The 27,450-nt window shown below is 32.0% G+C and overlaps 2 protein-coding genes, 1 long non-coding RNA gene and 1 pseudogene across 9 annotated transcripts; 2 read left to right on the top strand and 2 right to left on the bottom strand.

Annotated features, from left to right (window-relative positions):
• The first annotated feature begins 1,076 nt into the window (after nt 1-1,076).
• Nucleotides 1,077-2,969, top strand: LOC137829624 (ubiquinone biosynthesis protein COQ4 homolog, mitochondrial-like; annotated as a pseudogene).
• Nucleotides 2,970-6,868: 3,899 nt separating this feature from the next.
• On the top strand, nt 6,869-7,506 carry LOC137829625 (uncharacterized). Its single transcript, XR_011084050.1, has 2 exons — nt 6,869-6,999; nt 7,193-7,506. It is a non-coding gene; the product is annotated as an uncharacterized lncRNA (long non-coding RNA).
• A 381-nt stretch (nt 7,507-7,887) lies between these two features.
• LOC137829623 (probable polygalacturonase) lies at nt 7,888-12,414 on the bottom strand. The gene is made up of 6 exons (XM_068636472.1): nt 12,060-12,414; nt 11,539-11,874; nt 10,275-10,395; nt 9,678-9,852; nt 9,477-9,547; nt 7,888-8,751 (listed from the first exon to the last, which is right to left on the bottom strand). Exons 1-6 carry the CDS (start codon nt 12,069-12,071, stop codon nt 8,042-8,044), a joined length of 1,425 nt encoding a protein of 474 aa, XP_068492573.1. The 5' UTR covers nt 12,072-12,414; the 3' UTR covers nt 7,888-8,041.
• Nucleotides 12,415-21,648: 9,234 nt separating this feature from the next.
• On the bottom strand, nt 21,649-26,532 carry LOC137829622 (uncharacterized). 7 transcript variants are annotated; one of them, XR_011084049.1, is made up of 6 exons: nt 25,623-26,532; nt 25,319-25,432; nt 24,554-25,246; nt 23,305-23,608; nt 22,011-22,130; nt 21,649-21,880 (listed from the first exon to the last, which is right to left on the bottom strand). XR_011084049.1 is itself a non-coding variant. In XM_068636468.1 (5 exons), the coding sequence occupies exons 4-5, from the start codon at nt 23,567-23,569 to the stop codon at nt 21,759-21,761; spliced, it is 387 nt and encodes a 128-aa protein (XP_068492569.1). In that variant the 5' UTR covers nt 23,570-23,608; nt 24,554-25,246; nt 25,319-25,432; nt 25,623-26,532; the 3' UTR covers nt 21,649-21,758. The 7 variants fall into 7 exon arrangements, 4 of the variants coding, with proteins under 4 accessions (XP_068492569.1, XP_068492570.1, XP_068492568.1 ...); XR_011084048.1 differs by having other exon boundaries at nt 21,649-21,877; XR_011084047.1 differs by having other exon boundaries at nt 21,649-22,130.
• Between the last annotated feature and the right edge of the window lie 918 nt (nt 26,533-27,450).

Below are 27,450 nucleotides of genomic sequence, written 5' to 3'. Positions count from 1 at the left end.
TCCATGCTGCTGGGAGCACAAGTGCGTTCGTTGCTCCCATTTGTGATTGTGAACACTTTGCTGTTTTGAGAACAACAATAACTGAAAAAAATGCCGAAAAACGATTTTGTGGTTGTCCCAAGTACAAGGTAAATTTAATTCAATTTAGTTTCATGCAAACTTAACTTTGGTTATTTAAATTTTTTCATTGTTGAATTTTATTATTTTCTCAAAACAGATTACAAATGTCATTGTTTTAGGCTGTAATTTTTTCAAGTGGTACAATGAAGACGTTGTCGATGACAAAGATGCAATCATTATCAGACAACGAAATAAGATATGCCTTCTAGAAACACGTTTGAAGGTTTCCACAAGAAGGGTTAAAATGTTATTATTAGGGATGTCATTTCTTTTTCTACTTAACATTATTATGTTTTTAAGTTTTCTATAATTTCAAATTAACATGTATTTATCTCTCTCTACATCAAATGTAATGACTTTATATATTTTTGCAACTAATTAATATTCATGACATCTTTTCTTAAATTATATTCATGTTATTATTAATAGTAATCAAAATCATAATTAATAATAATTATATATTTATATAACATAATATTTATTAAATAATCATTAATAATATTATAATTATCTACAAACAAAATTTTTACTAATACAAATATTTTCAATTAATAAAATTATAAACGAAGAATTCATATTTCATTTTTAGATTCTATTTTTTTAATTCATTTCAATTTTATATTATTTTTTAAATTATAATTGAAACTTACAATTATTTTAATTATGTACAAAAGTAATAATATTTTTTTATTATTTTTTTACACACATGAAAAAACTTTACTTTATTATTATATATAATATAATAGAAATTAAATAATATAATACTAATTATTTTAATTAACTTAAATATCTTTAAACTAATTAATATTTCATTTTCTTATTTATATAAGGATAAATTTGTAATCTTATAATTTACACTATTCAAAATATATTAAAATATTCTCACAACTATAACATCATTCACACTTTTCAATAAACTTTCTTGACACATCCACTATAACATCTCTTAATCCAAACACCCTTAACTTTCTCTACACTTTTTTCACACTTCCACTCACCCACACCCTCAACTTTCCACTCACCCGGAACCTCGAATCCAAACAAAGGCTTAAACTTTTAAACTTTCATTCTTCTCCACACTCTAGTTCCACTCTCTAATCCAAAATAACATTAGTATTACCGAGAGCTCAACTTTCCACTCCCGACTGAGAAAATAACATTAGTGTTTGCGTTCTCTCCTACGTATATGGCGAAGCAAACACTATGTTACATCCCTAATCTTACCAGATGACCACGACGAACGGAACAGAGACCATGAGCAGAGGCGACCACGAAAGACAGAACGCGACTACGAACGCCACCACGATCGGAACAGAGACGCACCACCACGAAGAACGCGAACACGAACCCTAATGCGAGCAACCTAGGCGAGTTTGTCTGATTATGGGTTCAGAAACGGGGCCGTTTTGGGTTTAAAGAAAAAACCCTCTCAACTCGCCAACTCGGTTGCAGACTCGCGAGTTCACATCGAGTTTGCCGAGCTTGCTTCCGAGTCAACTTGCCCAGGGTGAGTGGTAACGTAAACTTCGACGAGTTAACTCGCGAGTTTGGTAACCATGCCCGCCAATCAACTAAGGATTGCTGTATTTCTCTTTAGTGTATAACGAAAGGTCTCGAAATCCTCTTGTATAATCACAACCAATCTGAAGCAACATTTAGACCATTCTACAATGATAGAAGGTAGTAGAATCCGGTTGAAGACAAGGCAGCCGGCTGCTGTGGCAATGGGTTCGGCAGTAGGAGCATTGTTGGACCCTCGAAGAGCAGATCTGATAGCGGCTCTTGGTGAGACGACTGGAAAACCTGCTTTTGAGAAAGCTCTTCAGAGGATGAAGAGTTCTCCTGAAGGGAGGGTGAGCTAGTTTATTTTATTCTACTCTTATTTGTTTTTGGTTAATGTGGATATTCTTCTTGCCCATGTTGTCTTGGATGTTGATTTATTTAATTTACTTTTTATTGGATGCTCTATGGCAAGTACTAGCAGAAAACCATATTTTATTTATTCTGGGGATAACTAAGAGTTCAGGATCCATTGATGGTTGGCCCTTGATCTTACTCATTGATTAAAGTGATTATACACAGCTATCACTTATCACTAAACGATTACTGTCATTGTTATCACCAAATTAACCGGGCATTCTTTTTTGCCTGTTGAAGCATACAACTAATATTTTTCTTTTATAATTCTGATTTATAGGCTGTGTTATTGGAGCGCCCTCGTGTTGTTTCTGCAAACGTCGGACATGCTTGAGACCTGCCGGAAAACACATTCGGTGCTGCCTATGCTAGGTTTATGGGATCTAGGAACTTTTCACCAGATGATTGACCTCCTGTGCGGTTCATGGATACAGATGAACTGGCCTATGTAACAATGAGAGCTCGTGAAGTGCATGACTTCTGGCATACCCTTTTTGACCTTCCTACTAACTTGATTGGGGAGACAGCGTTGAAGGTTATTGAGTTTGAGCAGATGGGCCTTCCTATCTGCCTGCTGTCCGTTGTAGGGGGCACTGCTAGATTCAGTGAAAAACAGAGGAAAATGTTCTATCGGCATTACTTCCTCTGGGCTATTCGTGCTGGCATGCAATGCATTGATCTTATGTGTGTGTATTATGAGCAGCATTTTCATGAAGACTTGGAAGATGTCCGCAGAAAACTGCAAATTGTTCCTTCTCCCATTGTTCCTTAGCTGTATGTATTTGGGCCTGATAAGTGGTCTTGGATGGCATTGTGCTAGAATTTTGTCATCCAAATTTTGGAATAAAATCCACTGTACAACCTTTGCCTCTTATATCTAATCAATTAGCTTTGTATTGGTTGGATTTTATCATATGATCAATTTTTCGACATATCCTGTTATGTTATAGTTTTATTCCTCTTGTATTGTATCAATAGTGATTTATCAATCCATTTTTCGATCACAAATTAAAGACAAATAATCAAACCTAAAACAATTTTTAATTATCAAACCACATTTTCAAAACAGTTCGGCTACAAGACATATCTGCTGTTGAGTCAGGTGACCACACCAACATCAAAGGGTTACCAACTCATGATGGACGCTACATTCAGTACAATATCTATGGCAATGGCAACCTCTTCGAAGTTTCCAGAAAGTATGTCCCTCCTATTCTCCCTGTGGGTAGAGGTGCTTATGGTTCTTGTTTGGTAAGTCAAAAAGTCTTTTTTTCTGGGAGGTATTTTCTTTTGCTAAATTTATTACATAGTTTTGTTGTTTGTTAGCTTTTGAGTAAAGGGGTTTTCTTGGTTTGAGATATGATACTGTACTTTCATATTCTGGTCTTGGATTAGCTGACTTCAGGAGCAAGGACTAGTTTTTGTTACTGATCAAGCCCCATCTGTTAAGAATTAAGTAATTAACTTTTTTGGCTTTAGAATTTTGTCATTCTTTTATTGTGTTTGATCTGGTTGTGAGTGAATGAAGATTGGATTGGTTGTTTTAGTTTGATGGTGAAGGAGACCGGTTTTGCACTCAAATTCTTACATTTTTCTTAGTTTTATTTTTCTTTCCAATTTGACTTGTCTTGATGGGATTCATGAGATGAATCGTGTGTTACTCCTTCTCAGACACTGTTTTTGTAGATTTTAAAATGTTTGCCAAGTGTGTAGACTTTCATCTCTTCAGATTTTGTTTCTGTTGTTTAATTAGTTGTATTGATACTATGATTTGCTAGAGTCAAAGTAGAAAATGAGATACGATCATTCTGTTGGTATCCATGGGTACTCATGTCATACTGGAGCTGCTAATGTCATAGTTCTTGGTATTTTAAGACTCAGTTACATGGAGTACAATGTATATGTTGTGGATTGTGTATTAAATTTGGGGTCTGACTAGGAGTTCACTTTCTCGTCCATGTGACTTTCTTTCTTCCCCATTTTCTGTTGCTTCTGTGAAAGCTTTGATCTGTAGCATTTATGTTGCATATTGAACAAGAAGAAATGACATAGTGCAGCATCATGGGATGTGATGCACTGATGCACCACTATGGCTTTTCTTATACATAATATTTCCACCTTATGCGTAGATTTGTGATCTGTTGGGCCCAACATTTAACAAACTAAGCAACCTAGTTAGTGCTATTTATCTATCTTTATAGTCTTACAATCTCAATTTAGCATAGTCAGATATATTCTTGAATAAAATAAATATTTATGGTAAAGCATACTTTTGAGTTGGACTTTCTTGACATCATTGCTATAATTTTATTCAAATGTTTTTTGTAGGCTTAAATGCGGATTGTGATTAGCTTTAGTATGAAGGTTTCATTTATTGAAGTCAGTTTATTGTAAAATCATTTGATCTTAGTTGTCGAAAATACTTGTCTAGTTCTCTAGCTATACATGTCTTTGATTCATGAAAGGTGTTTGATTGGGTTTTCCTCGTTGAGTTTTGACTCTAAAATTTTCAGTAGCATTCAACTTGCTAAGATTACTGCTTATCAATTATTTTTTCAATGCAGAGTATGTCCATTAGAGATATTATACGACCTCCACATAAGGAAAACTTCAATGATGTATACCTTGTTTCCGAGTTAATGGACACAGATCTCCATCAAATAATGCGTTCCAATCAACCACTGACTGATGACCATTGTTGGGTTAGCACTTTAATTAGTTAGTTTGAACATATGATTTTTAATCTATGTAGTTTGTAGACTTTATAGCAACAGCTTACTCTCCTTTGGTTGTATAGTTACACAAACTGGAGATAATAAAGTGCTTAGTAGATATTCTGAAGATAAATCTCTGGCGTGAGTATGCTATCTTGCACATGTGTCAAGTGGTTCCATCTTAGTTTAATAGGCTCGAGTTTTAGGTTTTCCTGTCAAACTAAATTAGTATTTTGTTTGCAGTTCAATGTTTAGAGCTGTGACAGCTACAATAGTGTTGTTGCATTGTTTAAACATTTTTTTGCAAAGTTTACTTCCAATATCATGTCAATGACGTAAGTTAATTTCTTTTAGTATGCTTTAAACTCGAGCCAACTAATGAATTTGCATGACACAGGACATGAATTTGTGCCTCTACAATGATACATATCTTCTTATGTTCAGGATTTGAACAATAACATTTTGCATGGATAATACCTTACCTGATTACTCTCTTTTACTTTGCATATAAACATTATATGGTAGCCACTCTCTAAAGCGTAGACCTATTATTAACTTTTATCTGAGGTATTCTTTTGCTGAAAATTGTCTTCTACCTTTTTTGGTGTTGATTTGTGACTTCATTACATTGTTATTAATAAACTCAATCATTAGAAAGATTATGCTTTGATTTTCATCTGTATTAATATTTGTGGACAAGACTTTGTTCTCCAGTTATGTGAAAAATGTAAAAATAAATCTGAGCTGAATGTGTATAATGTTCTTCACCTCCTCTACAACAGACTAGAGAAAATATTTTAATACGAATTTGCTTTACAATTTACATTGATATGCTGAATTACCCTAGAATTTTCTTAGTAATTTTAATCTTCTTGCTTTGAATTATATTTGTTAATGACATTCGATGTTTTCTTTTTCAAATCAATAGGTAAAATATAATTTTACTTATGAACATCCTGAAGAGCCTGGAACTTTGGAAGACTAAATGAAGCTCAGTCTGTGTACTAGGTGGTGTCGGTCTCCTATTTGGGGTCCACATAATCTATTACACTGGTTGGACTTAGTGTGGTCTTTAAAGCTTCTGGCAGTGTAGCATAGTTTTTGTATTTCTGATCTGGAAGTTGGATTTACTTGTAAATTAGAGTTCCAACTTCTACAGCTTTATGCAATTGTAAATTTTGGGTGTCAAGCTTTGCTGAAATGATGTTGGTACTTTGATGAATTTGAACCTTTTGTTTATTTCCATCAAATTGATCTCTTTGGTTTAGTATGATAGGATTTGGGGAAAATTCAAGGAAAAAACAACTGAGTTTTGAAGGGTTGAATATTTTAATGGTGTCTGCCAAAGGTTTCAGGTCTGGTGGCATAAGAATTTTATTTTGAAATAAAATAATATGAAAACAAAAACTGTGCCTCACTCATATCACTTATTCCTAAATGAAAAAGATGCATCACATTAATAAGATTTTGGATCTTTATGCTTATGTCTTCTGGATTTACGACCTGTATCACCATGTTGAAATGGAAAATTAAAAAATTGTATACCAGTTTTGAAGTTCTGAAATGTTATAGGTTTTTATTTATGGACAAGGTATTTGTGGTCCTTGCCTTTACAGTAGTTTTACTAGTAGAGTAGATCATATAATATTTTTATTGAAAAACATTAAAGAATTGTACTCTCTATGACTACTTTTGTACCCTTGGTTTCCTTTTTCCTTTTGAGAACCTAAGGAATCATATATGTAAGAAATGATAATTGATTAAATTAAGAATGCTTATATAGTCATTGACCCATTCTGTTCTAGCTTATCAATAGATTCGGATTATACGGTTTCCTGGTAGGATGTAAATTTTCATTCTTTGATGCCTTTTAGATTTCTTTCTGATTTAGAACTAACACTACAATGACAATTCTCATTTCTTTCAACAACCTGATTGGTTCACCCGATGATGCGAGCCTTGGATTTATACGAAGTGATAATGCTCGTAGATATGTAAAACAGCTTCCCCAGTATCCAAAGCAAAACTTTTCTGCTAGATTTCCCAACATGTCTCCTGGTGCGATTGGTTTGCTAGAGAAGATGCTTATCTTTGATCCTAACAGGCGTATTACAGGTATTCGGCTTGCAAAACTTTTTCCCCAGTTTTATGAATGTGACTTTTATTGTTCCTGGAGCAGTATATGAATAGGAATGATATGGGGGCAGATGTGAAAGACCAGTTTATGAGAACTTTAGCACCAACAGATGTAAATTTTCTTGTCTTGTTTCTTAACAACATACATACCAGAATGATGATAATGATGATGTGGCAATATAGTGATTTCTTATTAGATGTCTTTGTACAAATATTTTACAATGAGAGTGTTTATATCTATAAATAATGAGATTTTCTTTTGTCTATATTTTTATTAATTGTATCCTATTCTCAATTATTTTCAGTCGATGAGGCATTGAGCCACCCATACATGGCACCTCTCCACGACATCAATAAGGAACCCGTTTGCACTAGACCCTTCAGTTTTGACTTTGAGCAACCGTCATTCACTGAAGAAGATATCAAGGAACTCATCTAGAGAGAATCTGTGAAGTTCAATCCTCTTCCACCAGTACTGAGATTTTGTATTTATGTTGTATATGCTTAGTGAAATACCTGATAACTAATATACGTTATGACACTACTTTGGCAAGTTGCAGAGCACCACAGAACATGAAACATTTTGGACATATCTGAGGTTGTTGTGAGGTTTCTTTCATTTCAGTCTCATCTCAGATTCTTAGATAATCATATTGTTGTGATTTACCGAGGAAAGGATCAGAAGATGTGCAGTTATACTCAGTTTTTCAGCTGATTATCCTTAAGCTCCAACTAGACTCGAGGACCGTGCACTGAACTTTCTATCCTTTATCTTGCCAGTCTTTCTATCCTTTACACCCGTAAAAATACACAACTTTTCATTTAGACATTATCCCATATTCCCATTGTATGACATAAAATGTAATGGTTTGTTAGTATTCGAAATAATTTTTAAAATTTCTTAAGTCATACGTGTGTAGTGGTCCTTTTAACAAAACCTTAACAGTCAGTTTGATTCATGTAACAACATAATATTTAGGTTCGAATAAGCTTAAAGCCATTTCATAAGCTTGTAGCAAAGAGAAAATTGTTTCATTTCAATAATTTGACAGATAATTCATTGTTCTACATGAGTAACGATTTCTGGATTGTGGATAAGATGGTAAAGACTAGCCTTAAATAAATAACTATAAAACATTGTAACACAAGTGTAGTCATTCATGTTTAATTCGGTAAGCACACTTTTTAAGCTTCAACGAATCAATTGGTAGATTATCTGCAGGGAAATCACATGCTTTGATGTTATCCTGCCCTTGGTCAGGTAAAGAATTGCATGGCTTAGGAGTCACCCCACTTGTGATCCCTTCAATATCAGTACATGTCCATGGCTGTTTTTTGGCTTTGGCTGCCATGTTAATGGTCACATTGGCAATGCAGATTCCAGTAAAAGGGTCATTGGAGATTCCTTCCAACCTAGCAGCCATGGTGACATTGTCAGCCACCACATCCCTGTAGTTGATGCCTTTGATCTCAGGCAAGGCTTTAGGATCATAGTGGCTATCAGCATGGGAACCATAGCTACCAGTCATCCAAAAAACCCATTTCATGGTGTGCATGGTCATTCCCTTTACATATATGTCCTTCACATACCCTCCTCTCCCTACTGCAGTCTTGATTCTGACCCCTGATTCTGTATGGATGGCTGTGATGTCCTCAGCTCTGACATCCTGGATTCCACCTGACATCTCACTCCCCAAGGCAATGGCTGCACTTTCTGGGGAAATGCATGTCAGCCGTCTTATCACTAGTTGTTTTGTGGGCCATCCAAACTTTATGCCATACTCATCCCACCCACTTTTCACTGCTACACAGTCATCCCCAGAAACTATGTAGCAGTCTTCAATTCTGGTATTTGTGCAAGAATCTATTGCCAAAAACAAGGAAAAATACACTCACTGTTCTTAGAATTAGTTTTAATACTATTGAAATCTGATTCTTTTTAGTTTCCTTCTATTTAATTAATTAATTATATCTAGGAACTTTTTCTCATAATATACCTATTTTTAAAAGGAATTTAATCAAATAAACTTGTTCAAACTAGACCCATTTATTGATTGCATATGGAGAATTTGTCTTCTCTCAATAAACTATATTAAATTTAGGATATTCTCCCGGGATAAGTTGCATTTTTAAGATTACTATAATCTTAAAAAGTAATTTTGAATTTAATTTTTAAATTTTGACCTACCATATAGTGACGTTTCTGAAGAAAGGATGCAAATTTCAAAGTTTTGACTTACCATCTTTTTCATAATTTTTTCCGCAACTTTAAAAGTTTCATTTCTCTAATTAATTTCTATCTAATTAAATAAAATATTTATTGTTAATGATGAAAATAATTAATGTTCTTTTAATTTATTTTTATTATATATTTTAAATTTTTAAAATACTTATTAGATACAAGAAAAGTTGTCAGTTGTATATTAGGTGAGAGAGTGAAAAAAACTATTTATAATCATACAATCATGTATAAATCACTAAATTAATACTAACATTTACGTAAATTAAATGGTTAACATCAGTTCCTTTTACTATTTTACTTGGCATGTTCTCTCCACTGGAACACACAAATAATCTTAAGATATTCACCTGGGTTGATGCCATCAGTGTTTGGAGATGGGAGAGTAGCGATAATGGTGAGACCTTTAATAATAATATTGCTGCATAGTGTTGAAAAAACTATTATAATCTTGAAATTGGAACAACATTTCAGAGATGTAAAAAGGCTTCTTAGGGTAATCTTGAAGGCATTTATAACTTGAATAAGAGCTTATGAGAGGGCAAACTTACCTGCTATAAACAGGATGAACATTCCATGATGGAGAATTTAGGAGGGTCAAATTGGAAATTTGAATCTTGTCTGAGAACATTAATTCAATCAAGTATGGACGAGTGTACTTCAGCTGTTTCTTGTGAAATTTCTGCCACCAAAATGCTCCTTGACCATCTATGGTGCCATTGTCACCTATCACCCCAATAGTGACATCAATTTTAATAACATTAAACTTACAGAAATTTTTTAAATAACATGAAATTGATATAATCTTTTGTTGGCATTTAAGAAATCATCTCATTGGACCAAAAAAGGGTTGTAGTATGATCATAGTCACAAATGATCAACCAGCCTGTTCTGAAAATAACTACCTGTCTAATTTGACTCAAAGTAGCTCTTGAGAGATACATTGAGTATAAATATTAAATTAAACAATTAACTAATCTAAAATGTTTAAGGGAAGAAAGTCTAATGGGAATACATTGAATCAGAGCAAGAAATTTTGGCAACTTGGAATTCAAAGTTTAGATGGTTAACACATGTTTTCTGAAATGGTTCACCAACCCTTAACTACTACTTCGATAATTGTTTCATGCATGCAACTTTTTGCATACCTGTGACAATAACATCAGTGAGGTTTGTTCCAAATATGAGGCTGGTGTACCTTCCTGCTGCTGCATCTCTTCCTCTACCGTACGATGGGAGTGGTTCAATCACAGGCCACTCACTAATATCCTACACCAATTTATATTAATGATCAATAACTAATACAAAGAAAAACTTTGGTTAGTGGTGTTGCACATGAAAGGGCTAAAAAATGTGCCACACTACGAACTGTTCCCCTATGAAAAAAAGACAAAAAGTGTATTGGACCACACTATGGCACTGAGATAGTTTATAGGAGGAATAACCAAAAGTGCAGGGATGAAAATTGACGTGATTTTGGGGATTAAAGGTTCCTTTCCTATGGAACCAGAATTGCCATCAAGTGAGTTTTTGAACAGTTTTTAGTTGATCAAAGGTTTGGGAGTTTGTAAATTGCTTTCACCAGTTACTTCACAATATTGCTTTGATAGCATAGTTTTCCAGTAACAGTAAAAAGTGAGGAACCTTGTCACACGTTTGAATTTCATTTATCCAACATTTTACCTTATTTGTAACTCAAGTGAATCCCTTTAAAAAGGTATATGTCCAATTTCATCAGTAAGGCATTTGTCCATGACACTATGACAGCGATAAATAACAAACTAGTTTTACTAATTTTCCATCAATGAAGTTCACTCACATAATTTACTTTCCCATGCACCCAAAGAAAGCTTAATAGCATCACTTCCTTGACTTATTGTTGTTTTTTATTTTGTCAGATTTGGAAAATAGTTTTCCCCAAATGCTGCCACAAGGAATGGTGCAAGAAAGGGCATATGAAGACAACTGGGTGAAAAAACAGTAGTTTAAATACCAGAATCAGTAGAATAATTTTTTCCACTATAGAGGAACAGTATAACACCTTGAGAACATACAAAGAAATTGACATTTGTGGTTTAGTAAGAAAATCAGTTAACATTATCTGGACATGTGAATAGAAGGTTATTAGAAGCACTTATAGAAAGTATAGATTACAAGATTTTTTGTGTAAAAAGGTTTAGAAGGAGACTAAGAAAAACATTGAAAATTCGAAGAAATTATTAAAAAGGATCTTATACTAAACAATATTTGTGAGGATTTGATTTTTAACTGAAACTAAACGGTGTAACTGATCTCAGCAAGAGAAACAGGACTATAGTGGTTGCAAATCAAGAACTTGAATGTTGACCAGGTCATGAATCTCATATTTGTGATTACTTAGTTATCAAAGAATGAACAAAATGAGAGAGATACCTGAGAAGCAAGGAGAACAGCATCTTTGTTGAGATAGAGAGTGAAATGACTGGAAAGACTAAAACTCCCAGTAAGCCATTTTCCAGCAGGAACATAGAGCTGGGCTCCCCCTTTAGAAGCATACTCACTCAGATGACTGATTGCAGACTTAAAGGCCTTTGTATTTGATGTCTTTCCATCTCCAACACCACCAAAATCTGTCAATGAAGCACTATAAGCTCTGCAATTTATAGCTTTGTACTCGAAGGAAGTGCTACCAGTTTTGGATTTTCTGCTCTCAGCTACCTCTGAGCTTAGCAGTGTCACCAAAAGAAGAGCACAAACCAATATAATTACCTGTAAAACAAAACACCCCTTAGAAAAAGAGTAGAAAATAAAGGTAGATGCACACAACATGTAATTCTATAATATTTGTCAAGGGTTTTTCATGCATAAGCTCTAAAAGTATATGCAGCAAAGAATTGCATATATGAAACCAAAATGCAACTTAGAATGAAAGAGGAGGAAAGAGGGGGTCTCACTTGTATCCTCATGTGAGTTTTCCACAAGAGCTACACTTGGTATTTGTTTGAGGTATATGTGAAGAGTGAAGCAACTATGCTAAGTATTTATAGGGGAAGTTTAGATATGGTCAATAGGTTCATTCATGAATTCTCAAAATTCAAAAAGTGGATGATTATTGTTTAGGATTTGTTTAACAAAAAGAAGCAACAATTATTTTCTCTCTTGATAAATAAATTGGTAAATATGACTATAACCTTGTACCGAATGTTCTTTTTGTCATTTCCTAGACACAAAAACATACATGTCCAACATTATTTGTTATCTCTAAGAGCCATGATGTACCAAAAGAATGATACTCTATTTGTTGCGTCCAAGGCTTCAATCTCAGTTGCAACATCAAATAGGAGTTGTCCAATCTTCAAATTCATGAGTGGATTTTTCGTTTCTTTCCATTTTTCATTTAGTTAGAATCTCTTGAGGAGAAAGGAACATTAGAAGTTGTATTCTTAATCTTATTGTGCACGCATGTTCTTAAATAGTGATCCTAAATGATACATATACAAAATGTTACATAACTTGTTTACAGAATTAGTATATGAAGACAATGAACATAGATTAATGTAGTTTTGTTGTTATGATTATGCTTTGTGAATTTAGGAAGAAGTTTAGAATGGTGGGATATTGGGTTGGTGTGGCTTCTACTATGAAATATTATTGGAATTCTCACTTCTCTTTCAATTGGTCTTCTTCTTTCCCTTTAAGCCAACGCCAATCCCCACTATTGCCGACCCATTTCATAGAAGCACAAATCATCACAAAATTAAAATATTCTTCATTTTTCATGAAAATAACAGCTAGTCTTTATTAGACAATAAATTATTTGTGTCTGAAAGAATAATGTTTGGAAGAAAAGTGAAATAGAGAAAAAAAGTAATAATAGGGAAAATAGGAGAATGACACTACAAAATATAGTTTGTTCGAAGAATAAAAATAAGAAAGAAAGAAAGAAAACAGAAAGTTTATATTTGCATGTTTGGATAAATTGAAAAGACAGTCAAAAAACTAAATACTTCATCATTTACACAATAATTCATAATATGGTTAAAAATATAATTTTTAATAGAATATTTTTTTAACATCAAATTATTTAAAAAATTATATTATAATTTAAAAAAAAGGATTAATTTTCTCTCCGCTTCAAGGGGTTTAATATTCAAATTCTCATTATATCTTCTGATTATATCCCTTTCAATACGAAAATTAGGATTAATTTTGAACTATTATTAGCAATACTCCGTAACATATTTATTGGTGACGAAAATTCACTTTGTTGAAATATTAATCAAGAATAAAGAGGTACTTTTACATTGATATGTATGCTTTAAAATTATATAATTTTAAAATATATTTTTTACGAGTTAGATATTAATAAATTTTATAAAAACTATAACAAAAAGTATTTGAAGAATTCTTAAAAATTTTACGTTGAAATTCTATTGTTGGAATTAGGCATTTATACCATTTAAGAAGGTACCAGCGTTTTCATTTTCATATTTAATTTAGTGTTTAAAAATCCAACCTTGCATTAAATATTTTCCTTCCAACTACTTTTAATCAATACTTCGTGCATTATAAATAAATGAGCAAATAATTAAAAATTATTAATGGCTAAAGCCTTAAGGAGAAGTTTAAAAACAGATTATTTTTTTTTCATGTCCGGAGATCATGGATTTTGATAATCATGATTTTTAAGACCCGCTAAATTTGAAAAGAAATATTTATATAAAATTTTTTAAAGTAAAAGTAACATGATATGTTTATTAAAAAATAATTATTTATAACATACAATTATCTAATAAGAGTGTTATGATGTTTTATTAAAGTAAAAACCTTTTTAGCTTAGAAAAGTTAAATTCTCATCTCTTCATAAAAGTAATTTCTTGGAAAACTAAGTTAAAAAATTGCCAGCTTTTTTATAAAACATAAACCAAATATACAATTTTTTTATTTCATTTTATATTTAAAAAAGACTAAAAAATTATCTTGTATCAAACGTCCTAAATGTCATATATATAAAATAGAACGAAGAAAGTATTTTATTTATGTATCACATTAAAATATTAATTAATTATTATTATTAATTAGTCATCATCTTAAACACATAACATTTGAGAAAATGTAATAATTTGTTCCACCAACAAGTGATAGTGGTGAAGTTTCATCGAGATTGGTAAATAGAATAGGGGTTAGAAAATTCATTCACATGAGAGAATTTCTTCAATTAACCTCTCAGAAATAGTATGACAAACCAACAAAGATAACATTAAGAAGCACATAATAGTGATGTTGAAAGTTTTGAATCACAACTACTCCATTCCATCACAAGCAATAGCAAACAATTATTTGAAGCAGAGCTTGTTACAGTAGCACTATAGCTAGATGTCAATGCCTTCATTACCTAAGACACATTTTTTTTCTTTCTTCACATGCCACTCTTCATTCTCACCCCTCATTCAGTATGGATGGCTGTGATGTACTCATCTCTCACATCTCACTTCCTAAGGCAACTGCTGCACTTTCCATGTTAGCCTTCTCACCACCAATGTCATCCCACCCACTTTCCCCTGCCACAATTATCTACACAAATTGATTTATTTTTATTAAACTAGTGCAATTTAATAGATTAATTATTGAAATGAATAAAATTTTACAAAATTATTAAAATAGTTAAAATAGGTAAGTCGTGTTAAGTTGATATGACTTTATTGTAATTACTTGTTTTTTAATAGTCACCTAACATTAGGTTTTTTTTAGTTATCATGGCTTCATGTATTTAAGTTTTTTACTGTTGTTTGTAAAAATACATCAAAAGGAAATAAAAATTCTGAGATATGACTTTTATTGATCATCTGCTACATGAAGTTTACGTTTTCCAGCAAGCTTAAGCACGATAACATTTGATCTTTTATTCATTTAAATTTTTCATTACTGATTCATTATGAATACAAATTGTTTCTTTTATAATCTTGGAAGGAAATATTGTTTTTCGTATGGTATCAAAGCAGGTAAAAAAAAAACCTATAACCTGCTTTGCTTTCGTTGTGGTCCTTTCCATTAATCCTTTTGTTTATGTTTTTTGTGTTCTTGTTCGTTCTTTCTTTTCCATGGCTTCTTAAATTTCCAAGACCGATGTTTCAGAGCCCAAGGTTTCTGAAATCAATGTTTTCAAGGATCCTTCTAGTGCTTATTACCTTCATCCCGATGAGAATCCTGGAGTTGTTCTTGTTAATCCTCAACTCAATAAGCAAAATTACCACTCTTAAAGTAGAAATATGAGAAGAGCGCTCTTGTTGAAAAAACAAATTGAAATTTGTTGATGGCAGTATTGACATGTCAGAGCGCCATAATTTGTTGTTTGAAGCACGGGAGAGGTGTAATGTGATGGTCTTGTCTGGGATCAATCGCACCTTGTCTACACAAATTGTCGAGAGTGTGGTTTACATAGACATTGCCAATAATATCTGGGATGATTTGAAGGAACGTTTTTCAAGAGGCAACCATTTTCGCAACTCATATTTACTCCAAGAAATTCACTCCACCAAACAAGGTGAGAGAAATGTTACCCAATTTTATACTGATATGAACATTCTTTGGGAAGAATTGGTATATTTCAAACCTATACCAAGATGCACATGTGGTGGTACCTGTAAATGTGATATGTCAAGAATGTCTCACAATTATAGAAATTTAGAGTGCGTTATATATTTTCTGAAAGGGCTTGACCAAGTTTATAATGCTATGAAAACCCAAATCTTGATGATGGAACCTCTTCCCAACATTAGTCGTGTGTTTTCTTTGTTGATTCAGGAGGAACGCCAGTTTAATGGAATTGGGAATTTGGATAATAGAGTTGTGATTAATCTTCTTGAGAAACAAAAAATTGGAATGGCACTGATAAACAAAGTAATTGGAAAATACAAGATCAAAGGAGTTGGAAACTGCAAGGCAGAAATAACAATTGGAAAGGAGGTAGAGGTAGAAGCTATAATCAAGGAAAACAATGCTCATATTGTCACAGATTGAATCACACAATTGATGAATGTTATGTGAAGAATGGGTATCCTCCATGGTACAAGCAAAGAAATGATCAATCTGAAAGGGAGAAAAGTAGTGAGCAATATCACTCTAAGAAATTATGGAAGTCAAATTCATAGAAACAACAGTGATCAAGATATTAGACAAAATAATCCTTTTACTACTAAACAAGTCCAACAACTTTTGAAATTGCTGCAAGAATCACCAAACCACAGTGTAAACCAAATACACAGGGTCAACAAAGAGGATTCTGCAGGTGTCACTGATCACGTTACTTACGATAAAAATCAATTTATTAATTTTTTTTAGAATTAAACTTGTTTTCATAAAATTGCTTGGTAATTCATATGTGACTGCTAAATATGTTGGAACAATACAGATTGCTAATAATCTTACCATTTATAATGTTTTGTACATACCAAATTTTGTGTTTAAATTGATTTTTGTGCCTCTGTTGATTCGTGATTCTAATTACAAACTGATATTTTCTCTTAAGAGTTGTTAGATACAAGACAATATTACTTTCAAGACGATTGGTCAAGCTGATATGCATGGAGGATTATATTGTCTTCATGATTCTGTTAACATACATGAAGAAAAATATTTGATAAATTGTAATATTCTTAATTTTAAATGACATGATATTGACATATGACATTTTGGATTAGGCCACCCTTCCAAACATGTTGTTAAACAAGTTTGCACAAATTTTTTTATGTTAATTCTAATTATGATAAACTGTGTGATATATGTCACCTTGCTAAACAACATAAATTGCCTTTTCAAATAAGTGATACTGTTTCTTTAAATACCTTTGATCTCATACATATAGATATATGGGGACCATAGTTATTAGTTCTATTCACGGTCATAAATACTTTCTTATTATTGTTCATGATTTTTTTAGGCACATATCATGAATGTCACACGCAATCTTCTTTTTCAATCAAGTTTGTCAAAAATCTACTGGTTTTATGTTATCAGCCATGTTATTCATTTAATAAATAAACTTCCTTCTAATGTTTTGAAAGGTAAGTCTCCTTATGAGATATTGTATAGCCAACCACATACATATTTAAATCTTAAAACTTTTGGTTGGTTATGTTTTGCTTCTACTTTGGAAAACGATCGCAGTAAGCTTGAACTAAGATCTAGAAAAAGTGTTTTCATTGGATATAAAATTGGCATTAAAGGATATGTGTTGTTTGATGTTAAAAGCAAAGATATTTTTATTAGCAAAAATGTTATCTTTTATGAAAGCATTTTTCCTTACAATTTTTCAACTCATCACAGTAAAAATAATGATAGTTTGATTCATGATGATGTTAATTTCTTACTTGAACCTATTAACTGTTCTAGAAGTACAAAAGCTCATGATCCAGGTTATATTGTTCATGTTCAAGATTCTGATAATACACCAGAAATTACTCATAGTGATGATTCAATTTCATAGATTACAAACTATATTGACAATATGACAGGAAATAACAATTCCAATAACGTAGATAGTAACAGTAACATCTCTGCTAAAGATTCTGATATTGTTATTCAAAATGGTCCTGGAGTGATCTGTGACGCTCGAGAAAAATAAAGAAAGTTCCCTCATATCCTGTTGATTATCACCATCAAGTTGCCAATATGCACAAAGGTTCTAATTCTAATTTCAAGATCAAATACCCTATATCATCTGTTTTGACATATGATTTTCTATCTGACAAACATTGGAACTTTACTTTGGCTATTTCTTCACATGTTGAACCCCACACTTATGAGGAAGCAATAAGAAACTCTAGTTGGATGGAAACTATGAACAGAGAAGTTTGTGCTCTTCAAGCTAATAAAACATGGTATATCACTGAATTACCTCCTAACAAGACTCCTATTGGATGCAAATGGATTTACAAGATAAAATACAAATCAGATGATTCCATAGAAAGGTATAAAGCACGATTAGTTGCTAAAGGGTATAATCAATTAGAAGGCATAGATTTTTTAGATACTTTTTATCCAGTAGCTAAGCTAACCACTATTTGTTTATTACTTGATCTTGCTTCTGGTTATAACTAGCACCTACATCAATTGGATGTGGACAATGCTTTTCTTCATGGAGACCTTGATGAAGAAGTCTATATGTTTTCACCTCCATGACTTATCACCTCTAAACCTAACCAACTTTGTAGATTAACCAAGTCTTTGTATGGGCTGAAATAGGCAAATAGGCAACGGTTTGCCAAATTATCTTCATTTCTTATTTCTGTTGGATTTATACAATCTAGTTCAGATTATTCCATATTCATTAAAAAGACTGCATGTACTTTCACTACTTTACTTGTTTATGTAGATGACATCATCCTTGCTGGAAATTCCATGGATGAAATCAATTGTATAAAGAACTCTTTACATTCCAGCTTTAAGATTAAAGATCTGGGTCAGCTCAAGTATTTTATCAGGTAGGAGATTGCTAGAACAACAAAAGGTATACATATATGTCAACGTAAGTATGCTCTTGACATTCTCAATGAATGCGAAATGCTTGTCAGCAAGCCATCCTCTACTCCTTTTATTTGTGATACCAAAGTCCTATTTGAAGACAAACCTATTCTTCGCAATGTTAATTCCTATCGCATATTAATTGGGCAGCTTCTCGACTTAACCAACACATGTCCTGACATCACCTTTGTTGTGCATCTCCTTAGTCAATTTGTTCAACAACCAACTATTCATCATCATCAAGTTACTCAACATATTCTCCGGTACATAAAAGCCAACCCTGCACAAGGTATTTCTTTTTGCTGCTAACAATAACATTTTTGTTGTGCATCTCCTTAGTCAATTTTTTCAACAACCAACTATTCATCATCATCAAGTTACTCAACATATTCTCCGGTACATAAAAGTCAACCCTGCACAAGGTTTTTTTTTTTTACTGATAACAATAACATTCAATTGAAGGCCTTTAGTGATTCTAATTGAACTTCATGTCCAAAGACAAGGCGATCTATGACTGGCCTTTCCATATTTCTTGTCACTTCTCTTATTTCTTGGAAGTCCAAAAAGTAAACCACCGTCTCTCGTTCCTCATCTGAATCTTAATATTGTGCTCTTGCCACTACTACTTGTGAGGTTCAATGGATCACTCATCTTCTTAATGATTTCCATAGTAAGCCTAACGCTACTACAATTTTATAGTGTGACAATCAAGCATATTGACATTGACTGTCATGTTGTCCGAGGGAAGCTAAATGCTCAACTTTTCCATCTTCTTCCCATTTGGTCTTGTATTCAACCGGCAGATATCTTCACCAAACCTTTGCATCATGCTAATTTTAAAAATTCCATTTTCAAGCTTGGAATAATGAGTATCCATTATCCAACTTAAGGGGAGGGTACTGTAATTAATTGTAATTATTTTTTAACAGTTACCTAACCTTAGGTTTTTTCGGTTACCACGGTTAGTTTCCATTCCTTCTCATGTATTTAAGTTTTCCACTTTTCCTGGAAGTTTCAACCTTGTTGACTATGACAACAGTCGTGACTATAAACAGACTCGCGACTATGGTAGGGCAGTACGCTCTGCTCTCTCGTGACTCCTACTCTAACGAGTAAGCAAGTCAACAAAAGTTCTAAGATATGAGTTTTATTGATATCTGCTACATGAAGTTTACGTTTTCCTGCAAGCTCAAGCATGGTAACATTTGATCTTTTATTCATTTGAATTTTTCATTACTGATTTATTATGAATACAAATTGTTTCTTGTATAATCTTGGAAGAGAATATTGTTTTCTATAGACTTCATTTGTCAAGTTGACACGATTTTGGCCTTAAAGTGAAATTATGTCAAGGTAACTAAGTACGACTTCAATATAATCAGATTTTATTTAATATTGAAGTTGTGCCAATGTAACACGACTTTAACTAAAATCTGATTATACTAAAGTTATGTCAGCTTAACACGACTTACTCGTATTGGTAATTTTTAAAAATTTTATTTATTTCAATAATTAACCTATCAAATTGTATTAGTTTAGTAAAAAAAATCAGAAAATGTGTATCACTCCTAAATTTTTAAAGTTGTGCTTAAGTCTAAGGTCAAAATAAAAAGGGAAACATATAATAGTTGAGGTTGTATGTGAGACTTTTTTTTTAACCATATTTCAAAGGAAGAAATATATAAACTGTTGGGTTAGTTATTGATGATAACTTTGTTTATAATTTAGAAGTATTCGTAAAACTAATGAAATTCGATCGGTTCTCATTTTTCATCTAATTAATTATTGCGTCTCTATTTTCAATCTATTTTTATTAATAAATTTTACTTAAATTTAAAATTCGCCAAATAATATAGAAAAAAAACAGGGTAATTTCAACATACATTTGAAATATAAAATATAATTAAAATGTATAAATGAAAATAACACTACAAGAAAAACTGCTTTTAGAAACTAATTTTTTGGTTTCTAAAATGATAAAATTAGTTACTAACTTCATTAGAGACCAATTTAGAAACTAATAGTCTTAAGTAGCTAAAATCATGGTTGCTAATTTTAGATACCAATTTAGATTCTAATTTAGAAACCAATTTAGTTACCATTAAATAAAAACCAATTTAGTGACCAAATATATAGAAACTAATTTAGTGACCAATTATATAGAAACCAAATTAACAACCAATTTCATTGAAACCAATTTAGTGACCAAAATATATAGAAACTTATTTAGTGACCAAATATATAAATACAAAAAAATGGTCACTATATTGGTTTCTAAATAATATAATTTATTATAAAATATTATTTTATTTACCTACTTACTCTTTCCTATTTTATATTTATTTGTAAATTTAAGTTTACTAATTTTAAAATAAATTTATAGAGTTTCTCAACTCAAAACAATTATGTTCATAATCGAGATATGGTAAGAAGTGGGTAATTTTTTCAAATTTTATAATTTTTTTTATAAATTGTAAATGTGAACTAAGATTGTGATAGAAACAAAAGATAATCAAATAAACCCATTGTTTTATTTTCATAGTTTTTTTAAACATTATAAGATAAAGAAATATATACATTAGTAATCCATAAATAACATCCCACATATTCTTTTTGCCATATTCTTTTTGCCATTTGTTATTAGATGCATTTTATTTCAAGAGGAATTTTCACTGATCTATATTTGTACTTTATCTTTCTATTTTAGTAAATATAAATATTAATTTTATGTTTCTCATGCAAATTTATAAACAGACAACTAACTTTGGAACTGCTTATTAGGTTTAAGAAAAAAATAAAAACTAGAAAAATTAGCCAGTAAAAGTTTTCGAAGTTGTCTGTCACAACAAATGTGATAGATTTTACTTAAAAGTAACTCAAACACTTTATTTACTCTCATGCAAGAAGATGAATTCAGATTCCAATATGTTTTAGCTCCTCTTTTATAGATAAATCATTAGAAATAAATTAAGCTATGATAAACAAATATATATGATACTTGAAACATATACAAAGGATGCATTGTTACTCAAAAAATGATTTCTTATATTATATCAAATAAATTAGTTTTTAGATAATATTAAGAATATAATAATACAAACATTAGGCTTCTGACTTAAAAGATGATTAAATCATTTACTCTCTTCTGGGTTAGAGAACTTGCTAAGATTTTGAGCATAAGCAACACATATCCTAGCAGCCCTGACTTCAAATGCTTCCAACACAACATTAGGCTTCAACCAATCCTCAGCTGCTGGGAATAAAACAAGCATAATATTACAACTCATAGTTAGTACTAGAAATATTAAATAAAGCCATATTTGATTTGGATATCATGAAACTGATCTGGTTAGACTAGGCATAATCTCCAATTTCACTATAACCTTTTTAACATCATAGTGGTATTACATCAGTTGTTCCATTCGAGCCATATAAGCTATAGTACCAACATGCTTATTTCCAGTGCCTAGCTGAGAAACCGTCTTCATGAGATGCCTTAACAGCTGAAAAAAATAATTACATGTCTTGAAGCAGCCAGTAGACAGTCAGACTCAAATTAAACCTTTAAAATGAAAATGTAAGTGACCATTCTTATAAAATTCTATCGGTACAGTAGTATAATTCACGTTCTTCGAATTTGGAAGTTATACTTGTCCAAATCGCTTAAGCTGATTGGAACCCACGATAAACTATTGTGAGTACTAGATTCTAAGTTATCTATCTAGAAAAGCAAATAAAAGGGAAAATGTGTGTAAAAAAATGAATTAAACAAACTCTTCTAGCACTCCTGATGCTCACCCTTTTGTTAGGTAGTATCTGTTTGTAGGTGGTCTAAAAAGGCAAAAGGCAGCCCTTTGGGTGAAACCCCAAAAACAGCAACACATAACCGTGCTAAGTATCACTGACCCCTCAAACAAAAATAAAAACCAAGATACTCTTTCTTACCACTTTTCTATTTGAAACAAAATATATTTTCATAATCATACAAACATTTCATATTAGAAAATATTTCTTGACTACAATAGTTTCAAACATTTCTTTGATTGCTAAAACAAAGTTTACTATATATATATATATATATATGACAGTGGCTAAGTTGAATTTGAACACAAGTTCCTTGAAGACACTTTTGGAATCAAACTTTTGTACAAATGAAACATTCATCAATAAGTAAAAAATATTAGTATGTAGACTAAAAAGAAATCCATAGTGTGAGTTTATCTTTCCACTGTGTATGTGCTTCCCTCTTCCTTTCTCTTTTCTTTCTCTGCCTAATATCTATGGCTATGCAAATGCAAAGTGTTGAACAATAGAATCTGTGACTGACCCTGTCTGCATGTGTGTCTATCATCTACAATCAGTCCTTGAATACTCTGGACTATATTATCATAATTCTAAGTACCAACTATAGCACCGAAACTCATATTTTAGCATAGTTTGTTTGAACTCACTTTGAAGTGACGACCAGTGGTAGAAGAATAATGACATATGAGGATTATACTTTGTGTGATGCTCTTTAATTAAATTTCAATATATCAGATCGATTAAAAGAGAAGTCAAACAACACTCAACTAGCAATTAAATGAGGGAATACAAATAACAGAATCTAGGGTTTTAAGATGTTTTAAGATGGAAAAGATAAGCAAAGACGAGAATGGATCACGAATCAAAACTTACGATGATAAGGTTGAAGAGGTTGGCCTCCTTCGGAGCAGAGAAACGCATTGTTGTAGAATGCATTGTCGTCGCCATTGCAGAGGCCGTTGCCGTTGCAGAGTGTGTTGTCGTCGCTGTTGCTGCAGGGTGCGTTGCCGTCGTCGTTTCTGCAGTTGCGTTGCCGTTGTCGTCGTTGCTGCAGGTGAGTTGTCATTTCCGTCGTCGTTGCTCCAGGGTGAGTAGCCGTTTCCGTCGTTGTTGCTGCAGGATGAGTAGCCGTTTCCATCGTCGTTGCAGAGTGTTGCAGAGTGCAGGTGCGTGTGTGCTGAGTGAGAGATAAGTACAAAAGATAAAATATTAAAGAGAGTTAAAGTTAGAAATTGAAAACTGCACTATTTAGTTTTAAAAAAAAGTATACATATCTATTTTAAATTAATTCATAATTTTTTTAATTTAAACAGTATTTTGAATTTGTTATTAATTTAATTCTATGTTTAAATAAAATTAAAAGGTTAAAATATTATTTTAAATGTAATTTTTAGATTGATATCAATTATTTTAATATTATACTAAAACTAATAATTTAGGAAATTTATTCATATTAATTTAAAATATTTTATAAATTAATGATTAATAACTAATTTTATAAAATTTAATTATCCCAAAATTAGTATCTAATAGTGACTAAAAATACAAGTATCTAATTATATGGTGACTAGAAACTATAAAATTAGTTTCTAATTTTATTATTTTTAAAGACCAAAAATTAGTTTCTAAAATAGATTAGAAGTGACTAAAAAAATGGTTTTCAATTACATTTTAACAAGAGACTAAAAAATGTTTCTATAAAAAAACTTTTTTTATTTTTATTATTAGCTACCAAAAATATAGTATCTAATTATTTTATAATTTTTATTAATAATAGATACCATTTTAGTAACCAATAATTTTTAGTTTATAAAATGGTATCTAAATTAGTTACTATAGAAACTAATTTTTTTTTTCTAAATTAGTTACCATTCAATCATTTTCTTATAGTGTAAATTGAAATTAATAGGACATATAAAAATAAAATTAAAATTTAAGTAACATATATATTGTAGTGAAATATAAAGCAAGAACATGAATAAGGTTTAAAAATATAATTATAATCATATAATATATATATATATATATATAAATCACTAAATTAATTTTGTATTGTTTTTACATTTTTAATTTGTGTGTTCTCTATATATACATTATAGTTGCCAAATCTTGAGCTGCATACCTGAGTTTATGCCATCAGTGTTTGGAGATGGGAGAGAGGCCACGATGGTAATTTGTTATTGCAAGTATTTTACTATGCCAGATAAATATTTATTAATAAACTTCAATTTAAAATAAATAAATATTTGTAACATTTTATTGTTAAATAAATGTGTTAGAAAATATAATATTCACTCATTCTATGGTAACAACATTTGGAGGGAAAGATTACCTGCTATATTAAATGCATTTATTTTTCAACGCAATACTTACTTTATAAAGAAATATAAATATTTATTGAAAAAAATAGTTACTTTTATTAAGATTAATCAACACTGTCAACAATAAATGATATCAATTTTACAATATTTTTAGTAATGTGAAATTGATATTAAAATCACCACACACGTCACACAGTACATCATTAACCATAAAACAAAAGACCAATTAAGAAAAAAAGAAAAATAAGGCATTAAATTAGAGTAAGTAAACTTGGGAACTAGAATTCAAAGTTTTGATGCGTAGCACATGTTTGCTGAAAAGTTTCACCAACCTTAGCTACTGGGTTGATAATTGTTTGATGCATGCAACTTTTTGTTTGCATACCTGTGACAATAACATCAGTGAGGTTTTTTCCAAATATGAAGCTGGTGTACCTTTCAGTTCCTCTACCGTATGATGGGAGTCGATTCAGCTCAGGCCACTCACTGATACCCTAAACCAAGAAAAACTTTGGTTAGTTGTGTCACATTAGTTATCAAAGAATGAACATAAATGAGAGAGATACCTGAGATGCAAGGAGAACAGCATCTTTGTTGAGAACAGTTCTGGATTTTCTGCTCTCAGCTACCTTTGAGCTTAGTTGTGTCTCCCAAAGAAGACTACTAACCAATCCAATTACCTGTAAAACAAAACACCCCTTGGAAAAAAAATGTAGTAAATGATATGTAGTAGCTCTACAAGGTTTCCATGCAAAAGCTCAAAATGTATTAACATATATATGGTGTGCTGGGCAGAAAAATATTGCATGGTATATTAAACCAGTATGCTACTTAATTAGAATGACAAAGGAAAGAGAGCCTTGCTTTTACCCTCATTTGAGCTCTTCACATGAGCTCATGCACTTTGCTAAATTTTTAGGCAATGGAGAGTGAATAATCAGAACAATCACCATCATGCACAAGATACTAGCTAGTATTGTCACATGCCCGAGTGTTTTCCTTCACATAACTAGTAACACCAAAACACCAACCAATTGTAAAAGAGAAAAATCATGATGAGCAGGAGAGACAAAAATTAGCCTTTTGCTTACCAGAAATTTTAACTAAGACCAAAAATGAACCTTAATATATCCACCAAATAAAAGACTAAGAATGTTGAAAACTAACAAAGTTGTGCAGTGTGACCAAATAGACCACACCAATGCATGCCACACCGCTGAGTAAGACCTGGAACCAAATCGAATAATCATTCTCTTCTTCGGATAAATTCACCTATGAAATGAGATTTGAAAGATGCAAGAGATCCCAAAAAAACATATTCCTATGCCACTTTCGACACCATTGTTCCCTTTTCTGCTCCCCCTTTTCAAAGATAAAAATGCTTGCTTGTCTTCTGATATTTGATACCGCCTAGAAAAGAAAAGGTTTAAGGGGAGTTGAACCTATCTATGTCTTCCCAAAATTTAGTAGAACCCCCTTTTCTAACTACCCTTGATGCATTTTTCGAAAACCACAAAGAATGAACTGGACTTCCTCACGTACCATTTTACACAAGTGTTGCCACCAAACAAAATCAAGATTACCAATCCTCCTTCCCTTCGTACCCACCCACCAAAGTGTTTTATTATCTTTTAGACAACTCTGTGGTTGTAACCCCAAACCTCCTCACTCTCTAAGTTAACAAATTTTATCTCAACTAATCCATGCAATATTTTTTCTCTCATCTAATCCACACCAAAGGAAACCCACTAGCGTCTTAGCAATGCACTTTGGCATCTTGCAGAAGGATAAGAAATAGAGTCAAATTTTAAAGCACAGAGTGTATAGGAGAGTAAGTATTCGGTTTTTTCACCAAAATGGTGCACCTTTTTTTTATTTATCTAAATGGGTAAAAGTAGAAAAAATTATCAGAAAGGGCAATTCTTTGTTAAAGTTGCCAATGGTGTACTCAATATCAATTAAATTCATTAATCCACCTATTTTTTTTCTGAATTGACAACTTAGACAACTTCAGTTTACATATACTAATCAAAGAATACTGAATATAACATTTTTTTTTTATCAGCAAAGAATAGAATTAAATTAAAAGGAACATATGAGGGATGTCCCAACCCTTACACAAAATCATTCACCATTTGTAGCTATAATCATATCTAAATTAAGGCAACCAAACCATAAAAAAAAAGACAACACTAAGAGAAGGCTACCAATACAGCTACAAAAGTGCCTCTAAATTATGCAGCAAGAACCTGACAGCTAGTCCCAGCATCCTGTACCACTGGATCTACATCAAACATGTAATTCCCTAACTTCTTTCCCTCTGCTGCAGCCCCAGATACCTCCTACCCATCCCTTGGCCCATCTTGTTTGTATTTCAATGCATACAAGTCCCCAAACTGTCCACAATCGGGTTCTTTACACTACATAAAACTAGCATCCAATGACACCCATTTCAAACTTCACTTCAATATTACCCACCTTTTTCACTTACCATCATGACCTTCCATGTACACCACTGGAGGCTTCAGTTATGACAGCAACCTCAACACAAGATTTAAGCCTGCATTTCGGTTTTACCTTCTTACTTGGATATCAGCAGGTATGCTCCTTCCAAGAGAACCAATCACTTCAGCTGCTTGTCAAAAACTTCAAAACCAAATAGATCCTCCCTGTTCTAGCATAACTGGTAACATCTCCA

The sequence above is a fragment of the Phaseolus vulgaris genome, chromosome 7, assembly GCF_000499845.2.
Source record: "Phaseolus vulgaris cultivar G19833 chromosome 7, P. vulgaris v2.0, whole genome shotgun sequence".
Taxonomy (NCBI): domain Eukaryota; kingdom Viridiplantae; phylum Streptophyta; class Magnoliopsida; order Fabales; family Fabaceae; genus Phaseolus; species Phaseolus vulgaris.
Note: the sequence above shows the minus strand (reverse complement) of the source record. Positions and strands in the feature narration are given on the sequence as shown.

Coding starts and splice junctions, on each gene's coding strand:
- LOC137829622 (XM_068636467.1), bottom strand. CDS start 23,569: ATGGAAACGGCTACTCATCCTGCAGCAACAACGACGGAAACGGCTACT. Junction 21,881..23,304: donor ACCTCTTCAACCTTATCATC/GTAAGTTTTGAT, acceptor TTTTATTCCCAG/CAGCTGAGGATTGGTTGAAG.
- LOC137829623 (XM_068636472.1), bottom strand. Junction 9,853..10,274: donor CACTGATGTTATTGTCACAG/GTATGCAAAAAG, acceptor TTGGGGTGATAG/GTGACAATGGCACCATAGAT. Junction 8,752..9,476: donor CACTGATGGCATCAACCCAG/GTGAATATCTTA, acceptor TTTTGGCAATAG/ATTCTTGCACAAATACCAGA.